This window comes from Castor canadensis, chromosome 5 (assembly GCF_047511655.1).
Source record: "Castor canadensis chromosome 5, mCasCan1.hap1v2, whole genome shotgun sequence".
NCBI lineage: Eukaryota > Metazoa > Chordata > Mammalia > Rodentia > Castoridae > Castor > Castor canadensis.
Genome location: NC_133390.1, coordinates 159,401,004 through 159,428,414, shown reverse-complemented (window position 1 = coordinate 159,428,414; position 27,411 = coordinate 159,401,004). Strand labels below are relative to the sequence as shown.

At 47.7% G+C, this 27,411-nt stretch overlaps 3 protein-coding genes and 1 non-coding gene across 20 annotated transcripts in view; 2 read left to right on the top strand and 2 right to left on the bottom strand.

Moving 5' to 3' along the window:
• The window catches only part of Rbm12 (RNA binding motif protein 12), a 35,690-nt gene extending 30,058 nt beyond the window's left edge, over positions 1-5,632 (top strand). For 6 of the 9 annotated variants that reach the window (XM_074074645.1, XM_074074643.1, XM_074074642.1 and 3 more), the window contains 14 exons: positions 78-257; positions 393-467; positions 562-633; positions 758-838; positions 1,013-1,102; positions 1,200-1,286; positions 1,418-1,504; positions 1,602-1,661; positions 1,741-1,874; positions 1,974-2,028; positions 2,623-2,674; positions 4,589-4,722; positions 4,819-5,097; positions 5,302-5,632. In XM_074074645.1, coding sequence (XP_073930746.1) covers positions 78-257; positions 393-467; positions 562-633; positions 758-838; positions 1,013-1,102; positions 1,200-1,286; positions 1,418-1,504; positions 1,602-1,661; positions 1,741-1,874; positions 1,974-2,028; positions 2,623-2,674; positions 4,589-4,722; positions 4,819-5,097; positions 5,302-5,436 — 1,521 coding nt within the window. In that variant the 3' untranslated portion in view covers positions 5,437-5,632. Of the gene's footprint in view, positions 1-77; positions 258-392; positions 468-561; positions 634-757; positions 839-1,012; positions 1,103-1,199; positions 1,287-1,417; positions 1,505-1,601; positions 1,662-1,740; positions 1,875-1,973; positions 2,029-2,622; positions 2,675-4,588; positions 4,723-4,818; positions 5,098-5,301 lie in introns of those variants that run through there. The other 3 variants (XM_074074646.1, XM_074074647.1, XR_012448227.1) reach the window with 3 other exon arrangements.
• On the bottom strand, positions 2,178-14,903 carry Spag4 (sperm associated antigen 4). Of its 5 annotated transcripts, none has more exons than XM_074074651.1 (12): positions 14,432-14,903; positions 13,903-14,010; positions 13,581-13,647; positions 13,331-13,392; positions 13,051-13,094; positions 12,720-12,745; positions 12,495-12,603; positions 12,238-12,313; positions 12,029-12,144; positions 11,522-11,689; positions 10,965-11,054; positions 2,178-2,729 (listed from the first exon to the last, which is right to left on the bottom strand). In XM_074074651.1, the coding sequence occupies exons 1-12, from the start codon at positions 14,739-14,741 to the stop codon at positions 2,664-2,666; spliced, it is 1,242 nt and encodes a 413-aa protein (XP_073930752.1). In that variant the 5' UTR covers positions 14,742-14,903; the 3' UTR covers positions 2,178-2,663. The 5 variants fall into 5 exon arrangements, with proteins under 5 accessions (XP_073930752.1, XP_073930751.1, XP_020012415.2 ...); XM_074074650.1 differs by lacking the exon at positions 2,178-2,729 and adding an exon at positions 3,479-6,886 and having other exon boundaries at positions 14,432-14,885; XM_020156826.2 differs by lacking the exon at positions 2,178-2,729 and adding an exon at positions 9,389-10,854 and having other exon boundaries at positions 14,432-14,899.
• LOC141423590 (U6 spliceosomal RNA) lies at positions 7,645-7,751 on the bottom strand. The gene has a single exon (XR_012448435.1). It is a non-coding gene; the product is annotated as a U6 spliceosomal RNA (small nuclear RNA).
• A 6,089-nt stretch (positions 14,904-20,992) lies between the features above and the next one.
• LOC109681888 (fer-1-like protein 4) overlaps positions 20,993-27,411 on the top strand; it is a 28,876-nt gene continuing 22,457 nt past the window's right edge. The window contains exons 1-15 of one of the 5 annotated variants that reach the window (XM_020156827.2): positions 20,993-21,091; positions 21,364-21,419; positions 21,816-21,904; positions 21,985-22,084; positions 23,445-23,536; positions 23,714-23,755; positions 24,024-24,188; positions 24,567-24,627; positions 24,746-24,877; positions 25,099-25,161; positions 25,241-25,325; positions 25,581-25,740; positions 25,850-26,033; positions 26,117-26,303; positions 26,912-27,273. In XM_020156827.2, the coding sequence (XP_020012416.2) occupies positions 21,013-21,091; positions 21,364-21,419; positions 21,816-21,904; positions 21,985-22,084; positions 23,445-23,536; positions 23,714-23,755; positions 24,024-24,188; positions 24,567-24,627; positions 24,746-24,877; positions 25,099-25,161; positions 25,241-25,325; positions 25,581-25,740; positions 25,850-26,033; positions 26,117-26,303; positions 26,912-27,273 (1,857 nt within the window). In that variant the 5' untranslated portion in view covers positions 20,993-21,012. The other 4 variants (XM_074074636.1, XM_074074634.1, XM_074074635.1 and 1 more) reach the window with 4 other exon arrangements.

The window sequence follows — 27,411 nt, the reverse complement described above, 5'->3', positions numbered from 1 at the left end:
TTTAAGGTCTTAGAGGGCTAGGATTATGTGTTGGGGTGGACCGTGTCTGAGTGATGCTTTGTGGCCTCTACCTACAGCTTGGCCGGACTGAGAGAGTACAGAACTGCTCAAGTCCTGAGTTCTCCAAGACTCTGCAGGTTGAGTACCACTTTGAGACAGTCCAGAAACTACGCTTTGGAATCTATGACATAGACAACAAGACACCAGAGCTCGGGGATGATGACTTTCTAGGGGGAGCTGAGTGTTCATTAGGACAGGTATGCAGGGCCAGGAATTAGGATCCTCTGGACTATGAGACAATCTAGCCTGTCTGGAGCCAAGTGGTGGGAGGATGAGCAGGACCTAACCCCGCCTGAGATACTGAAGTCTCTCCCCATTTTGCTTTGTCCCAGATTGTGTCCAGCCAGATACTGACTTTACCCTTGATGCTGAAGCCTGGAAAACCTGCTGGGCAGGGGACAATCACAGTAAGAAAGAGCCCAGCAAGAATGGGGTGGGGGTGGGACAAGGGAGCTTACATCAATGAAAAATTCACAAAATGATACAGTTTTCCCTACCTAGGTGTCAGCTCAGGAGTTGAAGGATAGTCGTATAGTAACCATGGAGGTGGAGGCCAGAAACCTGGATAAAAAAGTACGTCTGGAAGGAGGCCCTGGGAATCAAAGAATTAAGGGGATGGGGTGGTGTATGGGGGACAGAGCACTGGCATAGTGATTGTTTCTTCCTGAGTATAGTAACGGGTCTCTGGCATCGGCAGGACTTCCTGGGAAAATCAGATCCATTCCTGGAGATCTTCCGCAAGGGTGATGGGAAATGGCACCTGGCATACAGATCTGAGGTTCGAGACCCCTGGGATTGGGTGGGTTAGGGTAAGAAAGAATCTCTTACCCTATAAGGTGACTAATAAGGTTTAAAATACAAGGAGAAAGAGTCTGCCCATGGATAGGAAAGGGTGGCAGTTCTTCATGGGCCAGCTCAGAGCTCACTGGGAAACCTTGCCCTCCACCTACAGGTAATCAAGAACAACCTGAACCCTACATGGAAGCGCTTTTCACTTCCCCTTCAGCATTTCTGTGGTGGGGACCCCAGCACACCCATCCAGGTGAAGAGCTTGTCTCCTAAGTAGACCGAGAAAGGGAAGAGTCTGGGGAGGGATTTCTCACCTGCCTCCTTTATATGTACACACACCTTCCCCACAGGTGCGCTGTTCAGACTATGACAGTGATGGGTCACATGATCTCATTGGTACCTTCCACACCAGTTTGGCCCAACTGCAAACAGTCCCGGTGAGTGTTGGTCCTGCTTGGGTGTCAAGTTGAGCCTACATTAGCTTCCACCCAGGAGAATGTGGGAGAATGCAACTCAAATCCTTAGCTAACGCCATGGGATTACTACCTAGTTCTTCTTTCCTCACCAGGCTGAGTTTGAATGCATCCACCCTGAGAAACAGCAGAAAAAGAAAAGCTACAAGAATTCCGGAACTATTTGTGTCAAGATTTGCCAAGTGAGACAATAGCCCACATGATCTGATCTCTGAAATCCATGACTCCAACCCCACTTATCACCCAAGGCCTGACCCTGCACCCTGGTTTCACCTGCAGGTAGAAACAGAGTATTCCTTCCTGGACTATGTGATGGGAGGCTGCCAAATCAACTTCACTGTAAGTTGCCTTAACAGGGATAAGAAATCAGGTCTGGAGCTCAAAGTAGCCTTCACCTTTCTTCTTGACCTCCTCCCAGGTAGGTATAGACTTCACCGGCTCCAATGGAGATCCCTCATCACCTGACTCCCTGCACTACCTGAGTCCTACAGGAGTCAATGAGTACCTAACAGCATTATGGAGTGTGGGCAGTGTGGTTCAGGACTATGACTCGTGAGTAACTGGTTTTCTTGGCCATCGTCACTCCCTAAAAATGCCTCTGGGTTCATAATCCCTTCACTGCCTCTTCTTCAACTTACTGTCCTCCCACAGGGACAAGCTGTTCCCAGCATTTGGATTTGGTGCACAGGTGCCCCCTGACTGGCAGGTGAGCTTTCTCTCCACCATCCATTCTTTTTTTTTTTTTTTTTTTGCAGTACTGGGGCTTGAACTCACCTTGAGCCACTCCACTAGCCCTATTTTGTGAAGAGTTTTTTGAGATAGGGTCTCTCGAACTATTTGCCCAGGCTGGCTATGAACCACGATCCTCCTGATCTCTGCCTCCTGAGTAGCTACACAGATGTGAGCCACTGGTACCCAGCCTCCACCCCCACATTCTTTTTTTTTTTTGTGGCACTGGGATTTGAACTCAGGGCCTCACACTTGCTAGGCAGTGCTCTTATGGCTTGAGCCACCCACCAGCCCTCCACCCCTTATTCTTATTGTCAGTTTCTCCTAATTTTGGGGGCTGTGGTGAATTTATTTGCTGCTTGGTGTATCTAGCTTTAAAGGGAGATGCAGGTATACATTCCATAGTTTGTTTTTGTTTTTTATTGTTTTTTTCATGCTGAGTATTGAATCCAGGACCTTACTCATGCTAAGCACTCACTCTGTTACCAAGCTACTCCAGTAGCCCCCATGGTGCCCTTTTTCTTAGGGTGGGAGCAAAGTGGAAGAGCCCAATTTTCATTCTTGTCCCCAGGTCTCGCATGAATTTGCCCTGAACTTCAATCCCAGTAATCCTTATTGTGCTGGTAAGTTCCCCATCCTCCAATGTGGAGCAGGTCTGCCCGTGCCTGAGGGCCAATTCTGTTTGGGCAAAAGAGAGATGGGGGGTTGGGGGAATTCTTGCTTCCTTTGTCTAGAGAATGGAGTTAAAGCTAGCCCTCTGGAGTCAAATCATCTTGCTCCCTCTTTAACTTGACCAAGTTGCTTACCTCTATGTACTTTGGTTTCATAATAAAGCTAAAAATTATAGGATATTGAATGTTCAAGGAGAAGATTTAGTAAAGCAGTAAATTTGAAGCAGTAATCCTGGCACAGTGATTTTTAAAAAATAGCAGCTGTTAGATTATCATCATTACCTGTGCCTAGCAGCTCATAGGACTTCAGTGGAAGCCTTGGCACCTTCATGCAGGGAACTTTTTTGCCTGAGTCCCTCAAGTCTTTTTGTCTAGGGTCAAACTTTGTGACTCCCCAGCATCCCAAGGTACTGAAGTGGGAAATTTGACCTGATCTGATCTGATCTAAATTTTCTTTTGACTCTATATTTTGACATAAAGGGAGACTTAGAGAATAAGTTGCAAGAATAATCACAGGGGGTAGAGTCACTGGATGTGTGTGTGTGTGCATGTGTATGTTGATTTTTTAAAAATCTTTTCTTCCTGAAATGTTTGAGAATGTAGAGAATAGCCTGGTCCCCACCAATTTTATACCCAATATCATCCTCATGGCCTTTTACCCCTAAATACTTCCATTGTGTGTCCTAAAATCAAAGACATTCTCTTACATAACCAAAGTGCAATTCTCAAAGTCAATAAATTAACATAATACAGTAGTATAATCCAATCGATAATTTATTCAGATTTTACCAGTTGTCCTAATGACTTAAAACAAAAGGAAATCTCATCACACAATGCATTCAAGTATATCTTCTCATCTGTAATTCTTCATGCCTTTCATGATATTACTATTTTTGAGGAGTACGTGGCCAGATAATTTCTACAATGTCCCGTGTTTTAGTTTACTTGAAATAGATTCAGTTTTTACATTTTTGGTAGTACCACCAAAGTGATGTCATATAGTCTCAGTATATCATTAGGAGATACAGGATGCTGATTTGTACTATTAGCAGTCATGTTAACTTTGACCATATGGTTAAAGTAAGGTTTATCAGATTTCTCTAATACACAAGTATTGTTTATCCCTTTGTAATTAATATCTTTTGAGAAGAAACTTTCAAGCTATATAAATAATCCAGTTCATCAGTTTTATCATTTACATTTAAAATCCACTGATGATCCTTGCCTGAGTCAGTTATTTCTGATTGTCAATTTTGTAATTCCTCCTTTAATATTAAAAGCTTTCCCTTCCCAGAATACCTATATGAATATAGATGTATTACATGTATGTATATGTAATACATACATAGTACATGTGTATAATATATAGTGTGTGTATGTGTGATGGAAGTGGGTTTTGACCTCATGGCTTCACACTTGCAAAGCAGGGACTCTTAACTCTACCACTTGAGCCACACCTCCAGTCCATTTTGCTCTGGTTATTTTGGAGATGAGGTCTTAAACTATTTGCCTGGGCTGGCCTCAAACCTCAATTCTCCCAATCTCGGCCTTCCAAGTAGCTAGAATTACAGGCGTGAGCCACTGGCACCTGGCCTTATGCAGATTATTAAATGGGGTGTAATTCATTATTTTATTAAATGGGTTATAATATGATGTCCACATTATCCAGGGAATCACCTTAATCTGTGTTTTAACTCAATCTGTTATTTAGACCAAGTCCCCTTTTCTCCTTAAGCCTTAGTTTCCTCAGTGAATGAAATGCTTCCAAGTTTCCCAGTCTTCTGGGCCAGGATGGGGTGATTTCAAGTCTAATCTAATCCTGAGAGGTCCAGTATTTTACAGTGTTTTTACCATTCTTCTCTGCAGGCATCCAGGGCATTGTGGATGCCTATCGCCAAGCCCTACCCCAAGTTCGCCTCTATGGGCCAACCAACTTTGCACCCATTATCAACCATGTGGCCAGGTTTGCAGCCCAGGCTGTACATCAGGGGACTTCCTCGGTAAGTGTTGTGGGTAGCAGTGGCAATGAGGGCTGTGTAACAAGGGACTTATTGTCAGAATGGGAATGTGTGACTGGGGCGTTTGGAGGTGTCTAGGAAAGAAGATCTGCCTCAGTATACAAATGGGCTTGTCCCCAGCAATACTTCGTGCTGTTGCTGTTGACCGATGGTGCTGTGACAGATGTGGAGGCCACACGTGAAGCTGTTGTGCATGCTTCAAAGCTGCCCATGTCAGTGATCATTGTAGGTGTGGGCGGTGCTGACTTCCAGGCCATGGAACAGCTGGACGCTGATGGTGGGCCTCTGCGTACACGCTCTGGGGAGGTAGCTGCCCGTGACATAGTACAGTTTGTGCCTTATCGCCAGTTCCAAAATGTGAGTTGGGACAAGTTTCAGGGCAGACCAGATCTGGGAGTTTACTTTTTCACCTGTCCTTAGTCTGAATGGGGTTAAGGCCCAAGAAATACTAGCCCTGTCATTAAAGACTAGGGCAGGTTGGGTGTGGGGTTTTTTGGGAATGAGATATAGAACTTAGGAAACTCTTATGGGTCCCTGATGACCTTGTCCTTCTCCTTGTAGGCTCCTCGAGAGGCATTAGCACAGACTGTGCTTGCAGAAGTACCCACACAGCTGGTCTCCTACTTCAAGGCTCAAGGTTGGGCCCCACTCAAAGTACCTCCAGCACCAGCCAAGGGCCCTTCACAGGCCCCCTAGGTCTAGGTTCTGTAGACTGTGGCCAGTCCTCAGCCTTTTGCTCCCAAGATTCTCTGGACCATGGACCAAACCTGCACACACTCCCCAGTGCTAGCACTTTATATTTGATACTTTTATACTATTGCTATTGCTGCTTTTGATCTACCTGCTTTTCCCCAGTACCCCTCATTCAATAAAGACAATTGCTGTGCCACTACTTTATGTGTATTTGTGGGTGGCTGTTGTTAGCTATGTTTACTTTGTTTCTCTAAGCTTCAGTTTGTTGAGTGAAATAGCCCCACCCAAACAAATTGAGTATTCCTGGTCGGATATGTATTCATTCTAGACACACTGACTCTACTTTTTGAAAATACAAAGTTTAAAAGTAAGCAAACACCTACCCTTCCCTTCCTCAGGTAGAACTGAGCTGGGAACACAGACAAGGTGGAAAAGTGTTAGACCTCATAATAGGCTGTAGAGCATAAGGGAGGGATGAGTCTAAGGGTGCAGTAAGGGCTATGCTAGACTTCCTGGGGTAGGAGCAATGGTAGTTATGGTCCTAAGGATAGGCTACAATCTGGGGTTTGAACTCAGGGCCTCATGCTTGCTTGGCAGATGCTCTACCACTTGAGTCACTCTGCCAGCCCTTTTTTGTGTTAGATATTTTTGAGATAGGGTCTCAAAAACTGTTTGCCTCAGCTGGCTTCAAAACACAATCATCCTGATCTCTGACTCCTGATTAGCTTAGATTACAGGTGTAAGCCGCTGGCCCCTGACTCTTAAATATTTTTTTTTTTTAAAAAGATGGTCTCCCTACATAGACCAGGCTGTCCTTGAACTCTCCTGCTTTAGCCTGACAGGTGCATTAGAGATTATATATAGTAGAAAAAAAATTTTTGGCAGTACTGGGGTTTGAACTCAGAGCCTCACGCTTACTAGGCAAGCACTCTACCACTTGAGCCACTCTGCCCTTTTTTGCATTGGGTATTTTTGAGATAGGGTCTCAAGAAGTATTTGTCCGAGCTGGCCTTGAACCTCGATCCTTCTGCTCTCTGCCTCCCACGTAGCTAGTATTATTAGCGTGAGCCACTAGTGTCTAGCTAGAAAAATTTTTTGAGTATTGCCTTATTGCCCAGGCTGGACTTGAACACTTGGACCTTGAGAGCTTGTTTGGAGGTTCTAGCAGGGGAGCGCAGCTACTCGTATACCCTTGACCGAAGAATGGTCCTCCTCTATCGGGGATGGTCGTCCTCTTCGACCGAGCGCGCAGCTTCGGGAGGGACACACATGGAGCGGTGAGGGAGGAAGGGGACACCCGCCTAGCCAGCCAGATCAGCCGAATCAACCCTGGCGATCAATGGGGTGACAGATGTTGCAGCCAGATCGCCCTCACATCCTGGACTTGAACACTTGGACTCAAGTGATCTCCTGCTTCAGCCTTCTGAGTAGCTGGGACTATAGGCCTACAGTACTGCACCGTTTAGAAAAACATTTAAGCTTTTAAATACAGAAAAAATAAATTTCACCCAAACTCCTGTGTCCTAATAAAATGTATTTGGTTCATATCTTTTACTCCTTTATGCATATTCATAGTCTATACACACTCACAGCATGCTTAAAAATGTTATCTAATTTAAAATGTGTACTAATGCTAGTTAGCACAAGATTATTTCAAACACAAATATTATACAAAATAGATAATGGAGCAAGTGTGGGGCCCTATTATTTTATGGACTTGGGATGCCACTCAGTGATAGAGGGCTTGCCAATATGGGTAAGGCCCTGGGTTCAATCCCCAGCACTGCAAAAACAAACAAATAATAAATAGAATACTATACATATGTTTGCATCTTATTTTTATTTAATATATTTTGGATATCTAACCCATCAGAACTTGCTGCCTCAGAGTTTATTTAGCTAATCCCTTATTTATGGAGATTTGCTTTGTTCTATGAAAACAGTGCTGTAAGGAACAGGATATATATTTATCTTTGTATTTCTGAGGATTTGCTCCTAGATGTGGAAATCATAGATCAAAGTTTTTTTGTTTTGTTTTTTGATGAGACTGGGGTTTGAACTCTGGGCTTTGTGCTTGCAAAGCAGGTACTCTACCACTTGAGGCACACCTCTAGTCCATTTTACTCTGGTTATTTTAGAGATAGGATCTTGAAAACTATTTGCGCAGGCTAGTTTCAAGCCACAATCCTTCCTTTGGTTTTTTAATTTATTTTTTATATGGAACACTTCACAAATTTGCATGCCATCCTTATGCAAGGGCCATGCTAACCTTCTCTGTATCATTCTAATTTTAGTATATGTGCTACTGCAAAGAGCTCTCGTTTTTTCTGGTGGGGGAGGCAATACTGGGGCTTGACCTCAGAGGCCTCATGCTTGCTAGGTTTGCTAGCCAAGTGCTCTACCACTTAAGCCACTCCACTGGCCCTGTTTTGTGATGGGTTTTTTAGAGATAGGGTCTATTTGCCTTGGGCAGGCTTCAAACCATAATCCTCCTGATCTCTGCCTCCTGAGTAGCTTTGATTACAGGCATGAGCCCACAATCCTTCCTGTTTTCAGCCTCCAAAGTAGCTAGGATTACAGTTGTGAGCCACCATCGCCCAACTCAAATAGTATTTTTAAACTTTGATGCCACAAATTGCCCTCTATAGGGCTGGGGGCATAGCTCAAGTGGTACAGTGCCTGCCTAGCAAGCACAAGGCCCTGAGTTCAAACTTGAACCACTTGAGCCACTCCTCCAGCCCCTAACTTGGCAATGGCTCATACCTGTAATCCTAGCTACCAAGGAGGCAAGAGATCGGAGGATCACAGTTCAAAGCCAGCCCGGGCAAATAGTTCGAGAGACCCTATCTTGAAAAAAACACTTCACAAAAAAGGGCTCAAGATATAGGCCCTGAGTTCAAACCCCAGTACCACAAAAAAAATTAAAACATAAAAAAAGTTATATCTATATATCATTAATTGCTTTCTATGACATTAAACATTCCCTCAAATTATGATTTCTATTTGGCTGATGGTGATGATTATGATTATTGTTATTGTTAATTTATTATTATCATTATCATATCATTATTATGGTGTCAGGGATTGAATCCAAAGCTTCATGCATACTAGAAAAGCACTCTGTACCATCCTGAATAAGCATCTACTTGGACACTGTATTTCCAGTTTTCTTTATAAAGGACATGACAAATATAAGTATTATATTTATCATTTATCTTTAAATACATATTATATTTAAATACAATATTTTAAATACATATTATTTATCTTTAAATGTGTATGTGTATTCAGATGCATCCTTAGAAACAGAATTGCTATGTTAAAGAGCATAAAATTTTAACCCTTTTGGTTCCTGTTGTCAAACTGCCTTCCAGTTCATATTCTCCTTCCTTCTTTTTCTTTTTTGGTTCTGGGGATTAATACCAGGGCTTCCTGCATGCTAGGCAAGCATGTGCTGTCCTACTGAGCTATACACGTAGCCCTAGTTCTATTTCTTAATTTATGGGTTTATTTGTATGTTTCATTTTTCTTTTGTGGTACTAGAGATCAAACCCAAGGCCTCCTGCATGCTAGGCAAGCACTCTACCTTATCTCCAACCCCTCACATTAGGATTTGAGAATAGTTGGTGTAGTGTCTTACTCTTTTGTTTTCAAATTACAAAATATGGTATCTCTTGGCAGTGGGATGAGAAAATGGAGGGGGTGAATCTAACCAAGGTACAGTCTTAAGTATGTATGTTAATGTCAGAATGAAACCCCTCTTTGCAACTAACATATGCTAATAAAAATGTTTAAAAACAAAGTATCACCTAAGTTTAAACAGATGGATAAATTCTAAAAGTGTTAGACACTTTTAGTTCTACTTCTTAAGGAAGTGTTGATAAGTCTGTATGTTCTTCCAAATCACAGACACACTACGACAGATATTGCATGTTTCTTTGTTCATGCTAGTCTCTTTTTTCTACCCTTAGGCTCCATGTTTTATTTTTGTTTTTTCTCCAGTCCACCATTTTTTTTTTTTAACAGTGTCTCATTATATAGTCTAGCCTGGCCTGGTAGTCAAGATCCTCCTGCCTCAGCAAGTGTAATCCCACCACGCCCAACTCCAGTTCCACTTTTGACCTTTAGAGTAAAATTCTTGTATCTGTAAATGAATTATCCTGATTCCTGAAGCATCTTCTTCCCCCTGGCTCCTTGAGGGCAGGGACTGGTGAACACTAGATGACCTATGCCATGTATAGCTTAAAGACAACCTGTGTAAGGGCTACCAGGCCTGTAGCAACTCTGTAACTCAGATGCTTCCTAGCGATTCTCAAGTCTCCTTAATTTTGTTTTTCATGTGTATATGTGTGTGTGTTTTGGTGGTAATGATGGTGGTAGCCTCACATTTGCTAGGTAGGCATGCTACCATTTGAGCCACTCCACCAGCCTCTCCATACCTCCTTCTTAGTTTTTTTTTTTTTATTTTGTACTTTTTTTGTTGTTGTTGATACTGGGTTTTGAACTCAGGGCCTCATGCTTGCTAGGCAGGCGCTATACCACTGGAGCCACACTCTCAGCCATTTTTTTGCATTTGTTATTTTTCCAGTTAGGGTCTTGCTTTTATACCTCAGCCCACCTGGACTGTGATCTTCCTATTTACGCTTCCCTTGAAGCTAGGGTGAAAGTAACCAATGCCCTGCCCAGCTATTGGTTGAGATGGGGCCTCAGGGACATTCTGTCAGGGTGGCTTCAAACCTCCCTCTGTCTTCCCAATCTTTACCTCCAGAGTAGCTAGCATTACAGGCCTGAGCCACTGTATCCTGCCTCCTTAGTTTTCTAGTGATAGTCTGAAGATATAGTTCCCTCTACTTGCACCTAGCAAAAGTTGGGGACTTTCCCAGCCATTGGGGGTGGACATTGAGCAAAAGCATGGCTTCAGCTGCCCGGCATCTCTGCAGTTGAAGTGTTTGGCTCTTGGAGGAAGACAGCCCTGGGACTTGTTTCACTGGCTGCACAACTTTGAACAAGTTTTCTGACCTAAGCAATTTCCTTCTCTGTGGTTTTAAGGATTCTTGAGTAACTTGTATAATGTCTGCTTCACTGTCTCATGCATATGGTAGCCTACTGCTGCTACTATATTTATCTTGAGTTTCTCCACGAAAAAGAGGATACACAGGCATATGCCTTAAGCAGCCAGATCTATCTCCAACAAAGCACTTCCCAGCATTGATCCAACTTCCTTCAGTACAGAGCTCAATTATATTCCAACCATCAGCATGTTTAATGGGGCCCCCCAGTAGCCCCTGTGGCCCTGTCCCCTTCCCCCTCTGAGGTCCGCACACCATGGGCACGGACTCGATACAAGCATGTGAAACGTGGGTGACCCCAGTTGCTTAGAATCTGGATCTTCACCTTGGGGAAGGCAGACGGAGGGTCATTCTGGAGAGACAAATGGATCATGCGAAGAACTGATCTCCCAAGGCTGCCCTCACCAGTTGTCTCTCAAAGCCCCACTGCCTTAGCACCTTTAACCCCAGAAACAAACACACCTGTAGGTGGAAAGTCTGAATCTCAGATTTCTGCACATCAAAGGTGAACTTCCCCAAGAAAACTTCAGTCTCATCATCAGCCTGGAGGCCCTGGTAGGTGAAGAATGAATGGAGGTATAGTGAGGCACAGGCAGAGGGGAGATAAAACAACCTTGTCCATGATCTTCTATAGCGGTAGGTGTGCTCTTGTGCATGTTCTGATGGTAGAATTGTAGTGTGGAATATGTCATTAGCTGTGTGCCCTTGAGCAGGTAATGTGTCCTTTCAGAGCCTTACCTTCCTCAGATGTACAGAGGGAGGTAATATTTCATTGGTTGTTAAGTGGATGCAGTGAAATAATGCATGTAAAGCACTTGGCACAGAGAAAGGACTCAATAAGCCTTACCTAAATATAACTTGGATATAGTTGTTATGGTTATTTATAACCTACAGTGGCTCTGGGAGGCAAGTGGTAGTCAAGTTTCTAGATGAGTAACCAAAGACACATATTGGGACTAGTTCTCATAACTGGCCACTAAACACTCCCCCACCCACCTCTTGCCCTCAGCCCCACTCACAAAGACTGCGAAGTCGCGGGGGGCACTGTTGGCTCCCCCTGTATGTGCCACACTGGGCGGCGGGTGCTGCAGGGTGATGTCGCTCAGCTGTACACGACCTGGTAGTCGGATCACCACCTGGCCCTGGTCACCCTCAAAAGCCCAGCAATTTCCAGGGAACACATCTGGCTGCGGGCAGAAGTAGAGGAAGAGTGAGGGACAATCAGATGCCATGGATACTCATAATTTGGGGCAGGAGAATCGCGAGTTTTGCTATCTAACAAGACCCTGTCTCGAAACAAAACAAGGCGACTGCTGCCCTAGCCCTCATATCTGCTGAGTCAGATGATGCCCAGTGCCTAGCTGGCAGCCCTGTCAGGTCTCCAGTTCAAACCAGCTGGATTTGGCAGGAGCTTCACGTGGGCCACGCCCTTATCTCAGCCAGGTCCAGCCTCCACCGAGCTCATTCGGGTCTTTTCCCTAGCCCTTGCCCCTTGGTCCCATCCCAGATCCTGGTTCCGGACCCACTTCCAGAATGACAGAAGGCGGGCGCGCGTAGTTCCAGAAACTGAAGCGATTCCAGAAGTAGGCAGTGTTTGTGTCCTCGTAGTCGTGGGATGTCTTTTCTAGGTCGATGGAGGCTCCTAGAAAAGGGAGAATAATGCTCAGAGGCCCCAGGCCTTACCAACAGCTGGAGGAGGGTCTATGTCTTGTCTCTGAGTGTCTCTGGGTCTTACCCACTGAGCTCAGAGCATAGTCGGGTTTCCGCACGAAGTCCTCATTTAGCCTCTGGAACACGAGCTTGGCCACTCTCTGCAGGGAGGTTGGGGGAAAGGGCGGACCAGCAAAGGCGGAGCTTGAGGGCGGGTTTACAGATGGGCGGGTTTACCTCTCAGTAGGGACCTGGGGTGGAAGTTGAATCCCAGGACCGAATTTCCTGGGATTTCCAAGGAGCCCCAAGACTGGGAGAAGTGCACATGCGCGCGGGGCTTACCTCGCTGTGGACTGCGCGAACACTGGACACCTCCTTGTTCAACTTATCCAGTTCCGCCTGGAGCTGCTGCAGCTGCTGCCCCTGGGAGCGCACGCGCTCGTGGTACTCGCTGGAGGAAGGAGGTTGGCACCATGGGGTTGGGTCCCTGTCCCCCTGCACCCCTCCCTTGGGCCCCCACACAAGCACCTTTGAGCCACCCAACTCCCATCCCAGGTGCCCTTTCACCTTAGAGTCAGCATCTCCTTAGGTTCCTGTTGGGAGAAGGATGGACAAATCAGGGCCATGCAGCTCCGCGCCCCCTTCTCCCCCTTCTGTCTGGGGCAGCCAGATACAAAGGGCCTCCTTTCTAAGAATTGCCCCCACTCCCGGAACTTCCCTGATTCCCTCACACCCCAGGATCACAGCCTGTCAGAGACCCTCAGGCACCTCTGGGCCCACCCCCTGAGAAATAAATCTGTGCCCAGGGCTTCCTTAAGATTAGCCTGCAGCATTGCATCTCCAGTAACCAGAGAACCCCACAACTTCCACCCTCCCCAGGACAGACTCCCCGGCTTACATTCTCCAAAGGAGGGATCAGGTACAGGAGCCCCCACCAGAGTGCTGGAGAAAGAGGGGGGGGGGTCTCAGAGGAAGGGAGAGGACAGGAAGAGGTTTCCTTGGCATAAAGGGACAGACAGTAAGGAGAGCAGTCGGCCTAAGTGGCTGAGTCCAGGGAAGACGGTGGGAGACGGACGGGGAACTAGACTTCTCCGAAGGGGCCGAGTGGGCTGAGGGAATGAGCTGGATTTGGGGGCTAACACCCAGAGCTGGGGCCTCAGGGAATCTCCACCTCTTACCTGCCAGAAAGATGCTCAGCAGCGACACAGCCGTAAACAAAAAGCGGACGGAGCAGACCTCCCTAAGGAATCGGAGGGAGGCTGAGGCCCCAAGGCTCTTCCTCAGCCCCAAGCCCCGACCCCAGGGTCCTAGACGCAGCTCCGAACAGACTCAACCAGATCTGAATCTGCTTAAGCCTCAGACGGGCCGGCCCTGATCCCCTCCCCTGCTAAAGAGCAGCCCTGGGTCGCCCCCGTCCCTCCCTCTGACCTGTACACACTGACCAGCGCGTCTCCTACCAGGGATAACAACACGCTGAGCACCTGGAAGAGGAGGCCTGGGGAGAGGAGAGCCGGCTCAGACCGGACAATCCACGAGGGCCGGCTCCCAGAGCGCGGTGATCCAGGTTCAGAAGGGGCCAAGGACAGGGCTTGGGGCTCAGGAGGATAGGGTGGGCTTGGAGAGCGAGCTGAGAACCAGGGAAGGGCTGGACACTCAGACCTGAGTCTCAGAGAAAGGGCCAAGGACTCATACAGGAGAACCAAAGTTCCGAGCTGAATGACAGAGGGGTTGGGGCTGGCTTGGCTCTTACTCAGGAAGCTCTTGGACACCCGCGGGGTCGGCATCTCCTGTCCCAGATCCAGAGTGGAGAGAAGGTTGAGCTGCTGCTCCTCAGAGACTACGGGTGGCCCAGCCAGTTCTATGGGAGCCCAAGGGCTCCATTAGGGCCTTGTGTACTGCAGGCCCATTCTTCCCCCTGAGGCCAGGCCGCCAGACAAACTGGGCAGCCTCTCAGACAGGTTTTACTCTACCTGCAACCCTATCCCAGGCTCCCACTGCACCAGAAACAGAAAGCTCCCGCCCCCACCGGAAGTCTTGGTGCATCCCCCTTTCCCAGGCAGCCACTCACGCCAACACTGAGGCGTCTCCTCAGTGGTGCCCAATCATAGGAGTTTCCCCGCCTCTTCCCAGACTATCCATCACAGCGAGGCCCCGCCTCTTAAGGATCACATTTATTGTCCTCCTCACCTCCGTGCCCAATCTCATTCCCGTTCCACTCCAGGCCCCGCCCAAAAGGCCCGCCCCCTCCCTCTCTTCCCCGGCTTCGACCCCGCCCGCACCCGAGGCCCCGCCCCTCACGGTTGCCGCGCCACAGGCGGTCTGCCCCTTGTGGCTCCGAGGTGCCCGCTTCTGCCGAGAGCTTCCGGCACATGTGTCTCCTCCGGGCACTCCTGGGCTCAGGGCGGGCTCGCCGAAGCTCGAGCCCCGGGCCCTTCTTCCTTCGGGCTCCACGGGCCCCGGCCCAGCCGAGCGGTGCCCGCCGCTGTTCCCCACAATCGCGCTCTGTGAGCTATTGCTGTTGTCGCTGTAGAAGTTGGGCGTGTGCTTGTGCGGGGTCGCGGTCGAGCCTGGGCGGGGGCTCCGCCGCATCCTGACCTGGGGCCGCCCCTCACGGACGCCAAAGTCGCTGTCACAGCCGCCAAGGCCCTCGGCCCTCCCTCCGCCGCTGCGCGCCGCCGGGACGCCCACGGACCCTGGGTGAGCCGGCGGGCCCAGCGGTTGGACTCAGCTCTCCCCACTGTATCTGGGCCCGGCTACTGACGTCCCAGAGGAGACCCTGGCCTCCCCTGCACGTCCTGACCGCGCGTCACAGAGCTGGACGTGACGTCACTGGGAGCCATGGTAGTGCTTTATGCTTTCCGACCATAGAAGCAAGCAGTGATATCACAGCACTCCCAGGGCACGCTGTCTAAAATTGTACTTAGCGTAAATCAATTTCCATCCCGCTTACCTGGTGTTTTTTCCTCTGCATTTGACACTAACGTGCTATAAATTTTTCTGATTTACTTCGTTATTGTCTATCATGCTCACTAGAATGTAAATTTTATGAGGATGGGCGTTTGTGCTGGTTTTGTTCGCTACTGTATCCTCCAGCATCTAGAAAGGTGCTCAAATATTTGCAAAAAAAGAGTACTATGAAGGAGCAGAGCATCACTCAGGGTACTTCTAAATAAACGTCCAATCCCTTTTGCCCTGTAAACCGTTCAGCCTTCTCCTGTTATCCTAGTCTCCTGTTATCCTAGAGAATTCTGGCCTCAGGATCTGTGAGTCTCTCCCCCAGACCCATGACTTCTCAGGGTCTGTGGGGTGCGAATTCCACAACTACAAGTCATTTTACCCACACCTCACTATATCACACACCTGAGCCCTGAGAAAGTAATGAGGAATCACAGATAGTCACCTCCAAGAAATCAGAGGTTCCTAAATTGCTGTGCAACAGTGCAGCTTACAGAAATTCAGGTTCTTAGGCCAAGCGCAGAGGCTGTTAGTTACCTCAGTCACTTCAGAGGCAGATGTTGGGAGGATCATGGTTCAGGGCCAGCCTGGGCAAAAAGTTAGTGAGACCTCATCTCTATCAATAAGCTGGGCATGGTGGAGGGTATCTGTGTTCCTAGCTAGGAGGAAGATTGTAAGTAGAAGGATCACCGTCTGAGGCAGACCTGGGCAAAAAATCAGAGACACTGTTGGAAACATAACTAAGGCAAAAAAGTCCTGGGGCGTGGCTCAAATGGTAGAATGCCCACCTAGTATGCAAGGGGCCCTGAGTTTAAAGAACAGTATCACCAAAAGAAAAAAAATAAAAGAAAGAAAGGAAAAAGGAAGGAAGGAAGGAAAGAAAAGAAAAAAAAAAGTGAAAAATTCAGGTTCTTAGATGGGCATAATGGTTCAAGTCTGTAATCCCAGCTCTTAGCTCTCAGGAGACTGAGGCAGGAGGAGCTTGACTTCAAGACCAACCTGAGCTACATAGTGAGATCCTGTCTAAAAAAATAATTATATACATTCATAAATAAAAATAAGAAAAAAAGCCAGATGACAGACAGGGACATTGAGTCTTGTTATTTTGGAGATGGGGGGTCTCTCAAACTACTTGCCCAGCCTGGCCTCGAACCTCCATCCTCCCAATCTCACTCAGCCTCCCATATAGCTAAGATTACAGGTGTGAGCCACTGGAGCTGGTAGAACACATATTTTTAACAGCTGCATGCATAATTCTGATTCAGAACTCCACTTGGAAAAGCAATGCAGGGCATCCTGCACAAATCCCACAGGGAGGCAAACAGGTGCAGAGAGGGGAAGGTACTTCCCTGAGATCACGTCACGCATGGCAGATTAGAATTCCAAAATCCTGCTCTCTAGCCCAATATTCTTTATGTCATATCACCTTCCTCAGAATGTTAGGATGTGGATGTGGCAGTTCTAGAGGGATGGAGGCACAGGGACAGCCCATTAAGCTGTGTTCCATCCAGCCCAGTGCCAGGCTCCAGAGAGGTGACATTAACCTGTTGCTTGATTAGATTCCACAGACTCCAAGAGGAGAGAAGGAGAAGAAGGCCAAGGCACTACAAACTAAGAATTCTGGTCTAAACCTGTCTTCCCCCACCCTATACCCCTCCCCATTTCTTGTTTGACTATGAACTCATTTGGGTTCCAGTGTCCCTATTTGTCAAAAGGGGGACGTGTAGCCAGGCGCCAGTGGCTCACACCTGTAATCCTAACTACTTAGGAAGCAGAGATCAGGAGGATCTCAGTTCAAAGCCAGCCCTGAGCAAATAGTTCACAAGACGCTATCTTGAAAATATCCAACACAAAAATAGGGGTGGTGGAGTGACTCAAGTGATAAAGTGCCTGCCTGCCCAGCAAATGTGAGGCCCTGAGTTCAAACTCCAGTACCGCCAAACAAACAAGATCCAAAAGATTAATCATTTCAAATTATACATTTGCAAAAAAAAACAAAGCAATGCCGCTTTTCTAAGTTTTTTGTTTTGGAGAATATACTTATATTTCACAAAAATATTGTAACAGGTAATGGGCTTACTCTTGTTATTTATTTATTTTGGGCAGCACTGGGGTTTGAGCTCAAGGCCTCATGCTTGCTAGGCAGGTGCTCTTACGGTTTGAGTCACTCCATCAACCTAATCTTGTTATTTTAACTGAATAAATAAGTAATTTTTATTCCTCAGGATTTTAACATTTTTAGCTTTTTGATTCATATAATAGTAATTATCAGTACATGCAATCTACATAAACAAAAGCTCTGGAATCTCCAATACTTTTTAAGGGTGTAAAAGAGTCCTGAGACCAAAAAGTTTGAGAACCACTACCCTAGAAACAGTACAGTCAATTTAAAAAGAATAATAATTTAATGTTTAAAAAAAGAGCAAGACTAAACTATATTATTTAAGAATGTATGTTTATGTCATTAAATATTTTAAATGTCAGTTGATAAGTGTGAGGCCCTGAGTTCAAACCCCAGTGCTACCAAGAAAAAAAAATAAAATAAAATAAAAAGAATATGCCCCCAAAGAGGAGAGTGGAGGTTCTCAAAGAGATTGACAACACTTTTTTGTGTCTCAGCTTTATTGGGTTTGAGGGGAAGTTTTTACAGTCTTTTATAAACTTATTAAGACTGTATTGGGCTTTTTAAAAGTTAATTATATATTATTTTAAGCCCTACCACAATCCTTTTGTGACACGCACTCACCCTCCTGATTTTGTCCTTATTTGTTTATTTTGGAACATATTTTTACTTTAAGGCAAAACCTTATTATTTCACCATTTAAAAACCTTTTTACCCAGAGAATGTTACTTCTTTATGCTTTTTTATGTTTTACCATATTTTATTAATTGTATCTCAGAATAAACCCTAACGCTATCCTTTTGTAAAATGTTTTTAATTTTTTGGTTTTGTCCTTTTTTTGGTTTTATTTTGGATTTTTTTTGTTTTTAAAATAAAACCTTCAAAACATTATTTGTATTTAATTTTTTATTTAAAATGTTTTTAATAAGCTGGACGCTTATACCTATAACCCTAGCTATTTAGGAGGCTGAGGTCAGGAGGACTGAGGTTTGAGGCCAGCCTCTGCAAATAATTTTCAAGATCCCCATCTCCAAAATAACTAGAATAAAATGGACTGGAGATGTAGCTCAAGTGGTAGAGCTTCTGCCTTGCAAGGGAGAATCCCTGAGTTCAAACCCTAGTCCCACCACAAAACATGTTTTTAGTAATCTTTTGTATTTTAAATGTATTTATTTATTATTTATTTTTGGTGGTATTGGTTTGAACTTAGGATCACAAACTTGCTAGGCAGGTATTCTCTGTTAAGTAATGCCCCCAACCCTTATTTTTATTTTGTTATTTGTTTATATGCAGTTGTAGATATTATGTAAACTTTATTTTTGTTTGGATTTTTAAAAATGCCTTTTAAAACATTCCCCCCCTTTGGTCTTACATAAGTCTAAGAGTTTCAGCATGTTATGTTCCAACTAGAGCTGGCTAAGATAACAAAAATTCCAGACTACTTTGAATGGCAAAACTATCTTAGTATAAGGAAGAAGAAAGCAAAAGTGGGAGAAAATATATAAAGACCCACAAATCTTTACATGTTATCTGTGTAGTTGTAATGTAGGTACAATCACTTGGACTTTTCAGAAACAGGAGAAGGAATAAACCTCCATGTTGAGCTAGTTTTGCAGGATGGTAGTCCAGAATGACAGTAGAAGTGAAAAATCAGTCTCCTCATATTCACAAGGAATCAGGTAGACTTAACAAAATCAGAAAAAAATAGTCACCTGCTCCTGAGTAGTTGTCTTCTCCAGTCTTGTAGTGTGGCTTGCCAAAAGATGTCACTGTGTTTGGGACACTGGATCCCAAGGCCAGAAAGTTCTGGTCTAGTCAGAGAAGGAATTCAAGGTCAGACACAGAAAAGACTTAAGCAGGAGCAGGTTTATTCATGCAAAGCAAAGCAGAGCAAAAGTGCACCCTCTAGACAGGAGGGTGGGCAGGCTCAAGAGGGAGCACTGCACTGGGGGGCCCAAGACATCAAACTTTTATAGGGTCTTCAGATGGGGGTGATCAGTACTGGAGCACTGCTTTGTGTGCCATTAACTTTTACAGACTGGGCTAGGTGTTATCAATTCCTCCCACATGTTGGGTGGGGGAGTTTTTGGTCTTGGATGTTCAGACTGAGGCTGTTATTTTTTTCCAATGGTGGGTCAGCAAGACCCTGATGCATGTCACAAATTATTCCCTAATGTCAGCAGTGCAGGACGTAATTCCTTATCAACATCCAAGCTATGTTCTCAGCCATCAGGTTTGTTAACTCCCTTCCTACCTCCTATATCAGAGCTGGTTCCTCTGACCCTCTAATCTTATCTGCTGCTGTTGCCCTATACATTCCTTGTATTCAGGCCAAACTGAACAAATCACATGTCCCAGACACGCCCTGCATTCCTCTCCACTGCCTGGATACCTGTCTTTACTGTCCTCAAAGCCCATTTTAAATACTCCCTCTTCAGCAAAGTCCCTCTGTCCTCCCTCCTTGGAGACACCCAGCCCTGACCCTTTTCTACTGTTGTTTTGTTTGAGACAAGGTCTTGCTTTGTAGCCTAGGCTATCCTGGTACTCAGGATCATCCTTACTCAGCTTCCCAAATGCCAGGATTACAAGTGTGTGCCACCATGTCCAGCTCCTTTCGTGCTGTAATGGTAACTGTGGTTTGATATTTCTAGGCTATGCTATCAATTGGCATCCATGAAGCTCTTGGGAGACAGAGAACACATCTGGTTCACCTCTCTATGCCTGAACACTCCCTATGGGGACATAGCACAAGTCCTGCCCATATTAGATTCACTGAATAGAGTAAGTGGGTGGCTGTGAAATGTACCTAACACATAGTTCCTGGCACTTATTACAGTTTCAGACTGCAAGATACATTCATTCCTTCATTGAGCTTAATTATTGCATAACCATTAAGGATTATTAATCTAAGCTACAAGCTTTATATCCAGAAAAATGCATACATGCTTACTATTTTACAAACTAGTTCAAAGGTCTGCAGATACCCTGAAGCCACTAGAGTCCTAGTACCCCATGTTAAGGATCTCTGGCTTCTAGTTAAGAAGCACAGGGAGGGATGGAGGCATAGCTCAAGTGGTAGAGCACCTGCCTAGCAAACAGGAGGTCCTGAGTTCAAACCCCAGCACTGCCAAAAAAAGAAAGAAAAGTGTAACGAAACACAAACAACAACTACTGTGTGCAAGCTGGGGGTGCATTCAACCACCCATTAATTGAATAAATATGTCGAGTGCCTACTAATGCAGGGCCTAGGGGATTCATCCATGTAGCCTAGGCTGGCAACAAACTTGAGATCCTCCTGCTTTGGCCTCCCAACTGCTGGGATTATAGGCATATGCCACCACACTGAGCTTCAGCCAGTGTTTTGAGGATCTACCATGTGCCACATCCTGAAGTGGATGTTGAGAACACAGAGGTAAACAAGAAATAACCTAAGCTCCAGGGCTTTAAAGTCTCATAGGCTATCAGAAACCAGACGGAGGTTCTATCCTCTCCATCCCCACCCTATTCCAGCTCCTGCCCTATGAGGATGGGATGGAGGCTCAAGCATCCTGCCAACTTGCATTCTTCCAGCTTCCAGTGGTGCAAACAGGGAGGATAAGCTGATCACAGGGACCTGATTCCCACCCCTCTGTCCCCTCTTCCTCTCTACCCATGACCCCCAGGTCTGCCACCTGTGTGTTTGACTAAAGGGCAGGGATTGCTAAACCTGCTGGGTGAGTTTAGTGAGTCACAGGCGACTCAGGTGGGCAGGAGGGCAGAGGGAGAGCCAGTGGCACTGGGACCATGGCTCTGACCGTGTGTGTGAGGCGACTTAAAGGGCTTCCAGGCACCCATGACCGACAAGTGAGGCTCAGCTTTCGGGGTGAGGCTTACAAGGATGCTGTAGGGATTTTTGGAACTGGGGAACTCTGGATTCTCCATTTCCTAGACCTCCAACCAAAATCCTGGCTATCTCTATAGCCTGTCTCCTCTCTCCCCTGCCCGACATCTCTGACTCTCTGTCTCCTCTCCCTATCTTCTACTTTTCTTTAAGTGCGAATCCAGGGAGGCTGGACACTGGGCCAAAAGTGGGGGAGGAAAATGATTTTTTGTGTGAGGAGGGGCTGATAAGTGACCAGTTTAATTTCTGAGCAGGCTTTACTCAGAAAACAAGGAAAATTCACTGTGGTCAAGAAGCAGATGTTGGTGAGGTCAGTACAGTTGGTTCCTGGAATGGCGGGGGAGGGCAGCTAGTTTGTCTCCTTCCCACGTCCATCCTGGGGTCTTTGCTTGGGCTTATTCCTGGGTTTGGGGAGGCATAGTGTTAAGAAGAGGGGTCAGTCTTAGGCTTGAGAGAGCAGACTCAGTTTGGGACAAGTCAGTCCCAAGACTTGGGGATTAGTTTTGGGACACCTGGAAGGAATCCCTATGGGCCAGATCAGCCCTAGCTTGGAATCAACCCCATGATGGAGGGATCAGTTCTAGGTCTGGAAGATCAGTTGCAGAGTTAGCTCCAAGTTTTGAGGGCTGGCTTCTGTTCATAGGCTCTGCGTAGGGAGTCAGGATTAGGCCAGCATTGGGTGTCACAAGTTTTGTCCTATCCTCAGATATTCCGTTGGCCACACTATGGGGCTCCACTGGCTGGAGAGAGTCTGTCTGTACAGGTGGTCAACTGCAGCCATGTGTTCAGTCCCAGGTGAGTAGGCCTGAGTGAGCCTGGGGGTGGCTTGGTGCAATTCCTCTGGGTCACTCTTCTGTTCCTTGCCATTCCTCCAGGCTGCTAGGGAAACTGGTGATCTCCTTGCATCAGTTACAGAGTGCTGGACGTTTGGTACTGCGGGAGGCCCTTGTGGATGAGAAACTACGAGTGACCCCAGTGAGTTTCACCAGTTGCCAGGCTGCTACCCCTAAGCCTGAGACTCCATCTAGATAGAGGTTCCATTTACCCCTGGGGAAAACTCAAGACCCAGACAAAAGTGGTAACAAACACCCCTAGCCAGGGATTTTCATTACAGCCCCTGCTTGAGTATTATATGGGCCAGAACCAAGCTCATCTTTGGTGTCCAAGAGTGTGCCTATGGGAGAGATTAGGAGTCCCCTGTTGCTCCCTCACCATAGGCTCACTTCTTGTGGGAGATAAAGATGGACCCTGCTGGCTTTTCTTGGTGTTTCACAAAAGGTCATAATGGCCAGAAGAAGTGGACCTGGCTTCCAGTCTCACATCTGCCATTTGTCTGAGAACTTGGACAACTTATTTAGCATTCTTTAGCTCTTTTCTCGTTTACATAATATGGAGTCATACAGAGTGTTGAGTTTTGTGCTCAATCATTGGTTTTTTGTTTTTTGGTTTTTTTGCAGTACTGGGGCTTGAACTTAGGATCTCATGCTTGCTAGGCACTTGAGACACTCCACCAGTGCTGTTTTTGTTGAGTATTTTCAAGATAGGGTCTTTGAACTATTTGCCCAGGCTGGCCTCTAAAGGTGATCCACCTGATCTCTGCCTCCTTAGTAGCTAGGAGTACAGGAGTGAGCCATCTACACCTGGCTACTTAAGCCCTTATCACAAGCCAAGTGTGATGTTGAGCAGTGGGGATTCCATGGTGAATAAAATCAGATAAAGATTTGCCCTCTCGGAGTTCCCCAGCTGAACAGGGAAGCAAACATTAAGGAAATATTCACAGGAGTAAATGGCACATTACAATTGCTGGGTATCACAAAGAGCTGGTAGGAGGCTGGGAAAGTGTATAACAGGGGATGTGGCCTATCTGGAAGTCTGAAAAGGTTCTCTGAGGAAGTAATGCTTGAGCTTTGAACTGAAGCATTATTGGCATTGACTAAGTGAGAGGAGAGAAAGTCCCAGGCAGCAGAACCCAAATATGCAATAGCCCAGTCCCCTAAGGGAGCAAAGATTGGTTGCAGAGAGGACAGAAATCCAGAATGAGAGGGAGCTGCAAAGTTGGCAGGGACCCAGCCATGCAGAGCTGTGATGGTCATAATAAGGATCTTCCAAGAGCAGGGAGGGAATTTTGGAGTTAATATTTGACCTCCTCAAGTTAATTTGCACATCAAGTTCTTTAGAAAGTTGTGAATAATTGACATAATTGATGATCAGAGACCAACCACATGTTGCTACAGATGCAGGCCAGGAGGGTCTCTATTTACAGATGGAGTAAAAGGCCTCTCCTAGTCCCCAGGACAGTTTGAAGGGCACTAGAGGACACTGTATCTGGTTTCAGATCTATGTGGAACTTGACCTAAAGTACCAGCCCCCTGAAGGAGCTGCTGGAGCCTGGGCAGAGGAGGACTTTGGGACACCCATCCGTGACAGGTAATCCTGCCAGCAACCTAGCAAGGCCTGGGGGAGGGGTGCTCCCAGCACAGGCAGGCCCTGGAAAGAGAGAAGTGGCACCCAGCTCCACTCTGAATCTTCTGGGTGCTTGGACCCTTAGACAAGCTCTGTAGGTTGGCCTGGACCTGACACTTCCTTCTTTTCTCCTCCGCCCAGCTCAGAGTTGATCATCCCCAATGTGGGCTTCCAGGAGCTGGAGTAAGTAAGTGGGCATGACTTTAGGTCACCAGGGTCAGTTTTGGGATTAGAAGACAGTGACATGGGGTTAGCCTCAGGGTCTGGGATTGGGACTGAATCGATTATAGGGTCAGAGGTCAGTTCTAGAATCAGGAGTCAGTTCTGGAATTAGAGGAGTCCCAGGGTTAGGCGTCTGTCCTGCGATTAGTCCATGGGTCAGGGAAATCAAGGGATGGCCAGGGATGGGTAACAGATCCTAGGCATGTCCTTTGGGAGCCTTTTCTGTCAGGTCTGCGGGGGCACGGCTAGAGCGGCAGGCAGTGGCTCTGGGCCGCAGGCTAGCTCGAAGTCCAGGTGCACAGGATGATGAGGAGAACGAGTTGGAACTGGAGCTGGAGCTGGAGGATGAGCCAGATGTGGAGCTTTCTGGGGTGGTGTTCAGCCCCCTCAAGAGGTAACTTGTTCCCACACCCTGCCAGTGAGTCAGTCTCATGGCTCACACCTGTGGACTCACACCCATCCACCCTTACAAATATGACCCCGGGAATGGGTCAATGTTCATTAGCTTGTAAACTTAGACACTGTCACAAAGTCAGTTACACTCACATAGTCATAGGTGATGAAATTTGACGAGGGCAAATTTTGTCTGGTTCACTGCAACATCCCAGTGCTTAGAACAGTGTTGGTACAAAGTAGGTGGTGCTCAATAAAATTTTTTTTTGAGTAAATGAATGGTTTTGGGGCTCCAGGAATGAGCCCAGTTCTGGGTGTAGGCTCCTCAGTGTGTGTGGCGGGTTGAGGGAAGCAGAGTTGACTCTAAGCTTCTTGGCAGCCGAGCCAGGGGCCTGGCCCGCGGGGATCCCTTCCAGGTGTGCAGAGCTCAGGACTTCCAGGTACTGCTTTTCTCCCAGGTTCTAACCCTCACGGAACCCCTGTTCTGCATGTACACACCTTCCTTCCCCTACTTAGGCAGGCCTGGCTTCCTTCCCTCCCCTTTTTTGCGCTCCTCAGGTGGGAGTCACCATACTAGAAGCCCAGAAACTCCTGGGAGTCAATATTAACCCCTACGTGTCTGTGCGTGTGGGAGAGCAGCGCCGAGTGACCGCCACACAGCGTGGGACCAATTGTCCCTTCTACAATGAGGTAGAAAGGACAGGAAAAGGGCAGATCTGAGAGAATGAGAGGAGCTCAGTTTGGAACATTCTCTCTAGGAGCATGGCCGGAGTGCCATTGCGTCAGATGTCTAGCCTATGGATGACCGGAGCTCATGGAGGGAACCAGTTCAAGAGGCTCGATGGAAGGGAAAGGATGGTGTTCCCCTTCACTCACCTCCCTAACCTTATTTTACCCTCACTTTAATCCAGTACTTCTTGTTCGAATTTCGTGAGACTCGGCTTCGCCTCCAAGATTTGTTGCTGGAGATTACGGTGAGGAGGGTGACTGGGAGACGTTTCAGTCAGAAAAGGGGGGATGTGTAAACTCCAGAACTAACCCACTTTTCCTCAGGCTTTCCATTCACAGAACCTCCCGTTTATGGCCACCCGGATAGGCATCTTCAGGATGGACCTAGGCATGATCTTCGACCAGCCAGGTACTGAATCCTCCCTTATTGAAACGCGTCTGCATGGATAAGGATCCAGAAATTGATACTCTGGGTAGTGACCCCCCACGGACCCCTGTACACTAATTTCTGATACAGCTATCTCTCGTGAAGGCTGACCTTCCACACACTCCCGTTCCTCCCTGCTGAGGCAGACAGGAAGCCCAGTCCTTGTTCAACAACCTGCAAACCGTTTAGGGATCCCGCAGGTGTCCCCTGACCCCTGGCCTGCCCCTCTGCCCCTAGATGGCCACTTCTACCACAAGTGGGCTCCTCTGCATGACCCCCGAGATACCCGCGCCGGGACTAAGGGCTTCGTCAAGGTCACCTTATCCGTGAGGGCTCGTGGTGACCTGCCTCCTCCAATGCCTCCCCCTGGCCCAGGGCACAGTTCGGACATCGAGAAGTGAGCGTGGGTGAGGTGGGAGGGGAGACTAGGACGGGTCTCCGGGGCACGGAGAAGCAGAGGAGCGAAGACTCCAGCTTCCCGGTTTCTCAGAGTCCGGCTCCCTTAGGAACCTGCTGCTGCCGCGCGGGGTGCGGGCAGAGAGGCCGTGGGCGCGGCTCCGCGTGCGCGTGTACCGCGCCGAGGGGCTTCCTGCGCTGCGCCCGGGGCTGCTGGGCAGCCTGGCCCGTGCTCTGCACGACCAGCACGTCCTCCCGGATCCTTATGTGCGGGTGTCCTTCCTGGGGCAGCAGGTAAAAATTGCTCCTGTGTCCCCTCCGCTATGGCTCAGGCCCTAATCCCGCGTTGACTCCTTTCCACTTGTCTTCGCCTTTAGGGTGAGACATCCGTGCGCGCCGAGGCGGCGTCGCCGGAGTGGAACGAGCAGCTGAGCTTCGTGGAGCTCTTCCCGCCGCTGACGCGCGGCCTCCGCCTGCAGCTACGGGACGACGCGCCCCTAGTCGATGCGGTGATCGCCACGCACGTGCTGGACCTAAGGCAGATCTCCAATGCGGGCCGAGCGGGTGAGCGCTCCTGGCAAGCATGCGCTGCCGGCGCTGGGGCCCTGTCTTAATTCGCCCTTCAGAGCCCCAGTTGTGTCTTAGGTCCCACACCTGATGGCAAACCCCATCCTCCCGACACTGCTCGATTTAAGGAGTCCGGCCCACCCCACAAAACGAACTGCTCCTGGCCTACCCCGCCCGTAGAAGCCTCACTTGTACCCAGAAGATGGTCCCCACTCTCTGTTTTGCAAAATCCTGATCATGGCTGTGTATCTAGGAACCACTCCAGCTCTGCCATTCCAACAGATTCACTGCGTCAGCATCCACTTACCCAGTGATTATCATATTACACTCTGTCCCAATTGGGAGCTCTATCCCAATCGAGGCTCCGCCCCCATGACTCTGGCTCCGCCCATAAAGTCCAGTCTCCACCAATCAGCGCCTTTGGGAGTGAGCTAGCTTAAAGGGGTTTGGTCCCAGGTGTTGGTCCACACTGTTGCCACAGAGTCCTTCCCTTTTTCCTCTTCCCCACCTCAGGACTTGGAGGATGTAAGGGTGAAGAGCACAGACTAATCTAGGACCCACCTGCCCTGTGCTCCCCTCCAAAACCCTCTTCTTGTTCTGCACAGCGGGGTTTAACCCCACCTTCGGTCCGGCCTGGGTGTCCCTCTATGGCTCCCTTCCCAGCGCGGGACTCCGAGATGGGCTTCAAAGTCTCAACGAAGGCCTGGGCCAAGGCATTTGGTTCCGCGGCCGACTTCTGGTGGCAGTGTCCATGGAGGTATTCGAAGGGAGAGCTGAATCCGAGCCCTCCCAGGCTTCTCAGGGGTCCATGTTGTCCCGGCTCACTGGAAAAAAGAAGAAGAAAGCCAGGCAGGGCCAGCCCCCAACTGTGGTTCCGCAGCACGTGCATGCCAGCCCTAGTGCAGATGGGTCTGAGATTCCTAGCGCCATGGAGGTGGAGGTGGAGGAACTGCTGCCCCTGCCGGAGGTGTGTGCTGGCTGGAGTCACTCTCGGCTTTAGGAGTTGTAATCCTTTCCCGGTGTTAAACTCCACAGGGAGTGGTTCTCAATGTTGAGACTTAGGTGAAGAGTGCAGTGTATGTACACAGGTGTGCAAGTATATGTG

Bases quoted from the DNA above. Each gene is read 5' to 3' on its own strand.
- Spag4 (XM_020156826.2), bottom strand. From the start codon at position 14,741: ATGCGGCGGAGCCCCCGCCCAGGCTCGACCGCGACCCCGCACAAGCAC. The intron at 12,746-13,050 runs GTAAGCCGGGGA...TTCTCCCAACAG, and splicing joins TGATCCCTCCTTTGGAGAAT to GAACCTAAGGAGATGCTGAC. The intron at 12,314-12,494 runs GTAAGCCCCGCG...ACCTCCCTGCAG, and splicing joins TTCGCGCAGTCCACAGCGAG to AGAGTGGCCAAGCTCGTGTT.